Source organism: Eimeria tenella, genomic scaffold (assembly GCF_000499545.2).
Source record: "Eimeria tenella Houghton genomic scaffold, Eth_scaff771, whole genome shotgun sequence".
NCBI classification, from domain to species: domain Eukaryota; phylum Apicomplexa; class Conoidasida; order Eucoccidiorida; family Eimeriidae; genus Eimeria; species Eimeria tenella.
In genome coordinates this window covers 44-2,502 of record NW_013543450.1, presented here as the reverse complement: position 1 = coordinate 2,502, position 2,459 = coordinate 44, and the positions used below count along the sequence as shown (strand labels likewise).

General features: G+C 58.4%; 1 protein-coding gene across 1 annotated transcript; it reads left to right on the top strand.

Annotated features, from left to right (window-relative positions):
• Positions 1–265: 265 nt before the first annotated feature.
• ETH_00027420 (uncharacterized protein) lies at positions 266–956 on the top strand (the record flags this gene model as incomplete). Its single annotated transcript, XM_013378186.1, has 2 exons — positions 266–705; positions 874–956. Coding segments are annotated over 2 exons (523 nt in total), but the record flags the coding sequence as incomplete, so codon positions are not given.
• Positions 957–2,459: the final 1,503 nt, after the last annotated feature.

The following is a 2,459-nucleotide window of genomic DNA, read 5'->3' as shown; positions in this document are numbered from 1 at the left end:
CGCACCAGTCGAGCGGCTGGCGTGCTGCTGCTGCTGCTGCTGCCGCTGCTGCCGCTGCAGCAGCAGGGCCTGTTCACGCTTCGTAATTAAGGGTAGCATTTTATTTGCTTCTAGCGTTAGAGCTTTGCCAGCATCGACAGAAGACGGCTCTCACCAGCAGCAGCCCAAGGCCGCTCCCTCCTGCAAACGCCCATCTGTAGCAGCAGCAGCAGCAGCAGCAGCATTCGTGAGGGATTGCTTCTGTTCTAGGTGTTCATCTCCGCAGTTCCATCTTTGCAGCTTTGCGCTCTAACGGCGCCGGCCCGCTGAAGGCCTTCCCGCTTCGCCAGCAGCAGCAGCAGCAGCAACGCGCACTGGGGGGCACCGCCAGCAGCAGCAGCAGCAGCAGCAGCAGCACGGCGACGCAGTTTACAGCTGCCTCCACTTCAACTTTTGCAAAACAACTGATAATGTCGGAGGAACTGGTGGGGTGTATCTGCAGCTCTTTGGCGGGCCTCATGGGGGCAGTCAGAGAAGCTGTTGCTGCTGCGAACACTTTGGGGGCCCCCACGGATGTGCTGCCTTCGGGGGGAGATGCAGCAGCAGCAGCAGCAGCAGCACCTGGCGGCGACGGCGGCGAGCAGCAAACTGCGGGGGGTCTCTCGCCCACGCATGTTGCTTCCCTCATTCTCATTGTGCTCGCCATCTTCTTTTCTGCTTTCAGAAGTGAGCTGCTGCTGCTGCTGCTGCTGTTGCTGCTGCTGCTTTATGGTCCGGAGCTGCTGCTGTTGCTCCCGCGGCTGTTGGGCTGCGTGCTGCTGCCGCTCCTGCTGCAGTTCACTACTTCGCCATCGCTTGCTGCTGCTGCTGCTGCTGCTGCTTTTGTGTACGCAGGTTCTCCATCGCTGCCTGCAAAGGCCTCGAGGGAATCCCAGGGCCCCAACGGCGGCGGCAACGACGGGTCTCCTGTTGCGTGAGTTAGCAGCAGCAGGAGCAGCAGCAGCAGCAGCCGCTGCAGCAGCCGCTGCAGCAGCAGTTTGAGAGCAACACTACGGGAGCAGCAGCAGCAGGCACTCGATGCCTCACGCCGGATTCCGTGTGGCTGGCAGCAAGCGCGGAGCCATTAGACAAATGAGAAAGGACAAACCTGGCTGGGAGAAGAGGAGAAGCAAGTGCTGCTGCAGGAAGCAATCATTTGTGGACAGAGTCCTTGAGCAGGGCGACGCGGGTTGCTGCTGCCGAAGCAGCAGCAGCAGCAGCTGCTGCGGCAGCAGCGGCAGCTGCGGCAGCGGCAGCAGCAGCAGCGGGAGCAGCAGGAGTTTGTTGTTTGGTTCTGGGGGGTGGCGCTGCAGCGCGTGCAGCTCGACAATTTTGAGGCTTGTTTGTTGCAGCTTCTTTCTTTTAGCACACGAGACTCACCGATTGCGGTGTACAGACAGCCGGAAACCTGCGCCATGTCTTGCCGGAGTGCCGCCGCTTTTCAGAATTCAAGTTCGCCGCGAGGCGGGCGGGCGCACCGAGAGGGAAGAGTCGCGCAAACCGAGATCAGTTGATCGTTTTTCAGAGACTCGCAGCTGAGAGCAGTTAAAAACTCGAAAAAAAGCTGCTCTTCGAGTCGCAAACCCGCAACTCCCGCTGTGCAGGTTGGTGCGGCAGCAGCAGCAGCAGCAGATGCCGCTGCAGGGGCACGGGCACTAGAAATGGGAACGGAATTCCAGTCCTTCAGGTCTTTTATGATTTTGCTGAGCAGGAGGGTCGGTGTAGTCCTCGGCTGAGGCCGAGATCGCCACAGATCGTTTGTAAAATGCACATTTAAATGAACTCAACGCTTGTGCTCACACTGCGCACGCAAAGCAGACCTGCGTGTACACCCGAACCCGCAAACCGGAACAACTCGAGTTCCTCATTTTACTTTCATATTTCTCGGCGATTAAGTGGAATTTCCCTTTTTCTGCGTCCTTAGTTGCCGTTTGCCACCGCTGTTCAAGTTCCTGCTCCCAGACTGACACCCTGGGAGCCACTTAGCAGTTCCTGAAGTTGAACTTGAATTTTTTGCAAGTCCGGTCGGCGGCGCTGCAGCGCCCCGCCGTTCCTCTGCAGCAGCTCCTGCACTTCTTTGCTGCTTTTTAGTTCACATTTTCGCTACCTTCCCTGTCCTCTTTTTTTCCTTTTCTACTCATTCAAGAGAGGAGTGCTGCCGTTCGCTGCGACTGGCGAAACTGCGCAGAACCGCTGCAGCGCCAGACTTAAAAAAACGGTTTGCATCCAACTTTGGCTGCTTCTGGACCCGCCAGCAGCAGCGCAGCAGCAGTGGAGTCGGGCTGCTGCTGCTGCTGCTCCTCAGGAAGCAGCAGCACGAGAAACCGCGCAAAAGTCGAGGAGGGGGGCAGCAGCGCGCCCTACTGAGCAGCACGGGAGACCCCTCCCCATCCCCCAAACAAGTTACAAGCAGCAAAACTCATCTACTCTGCAGCGATTCG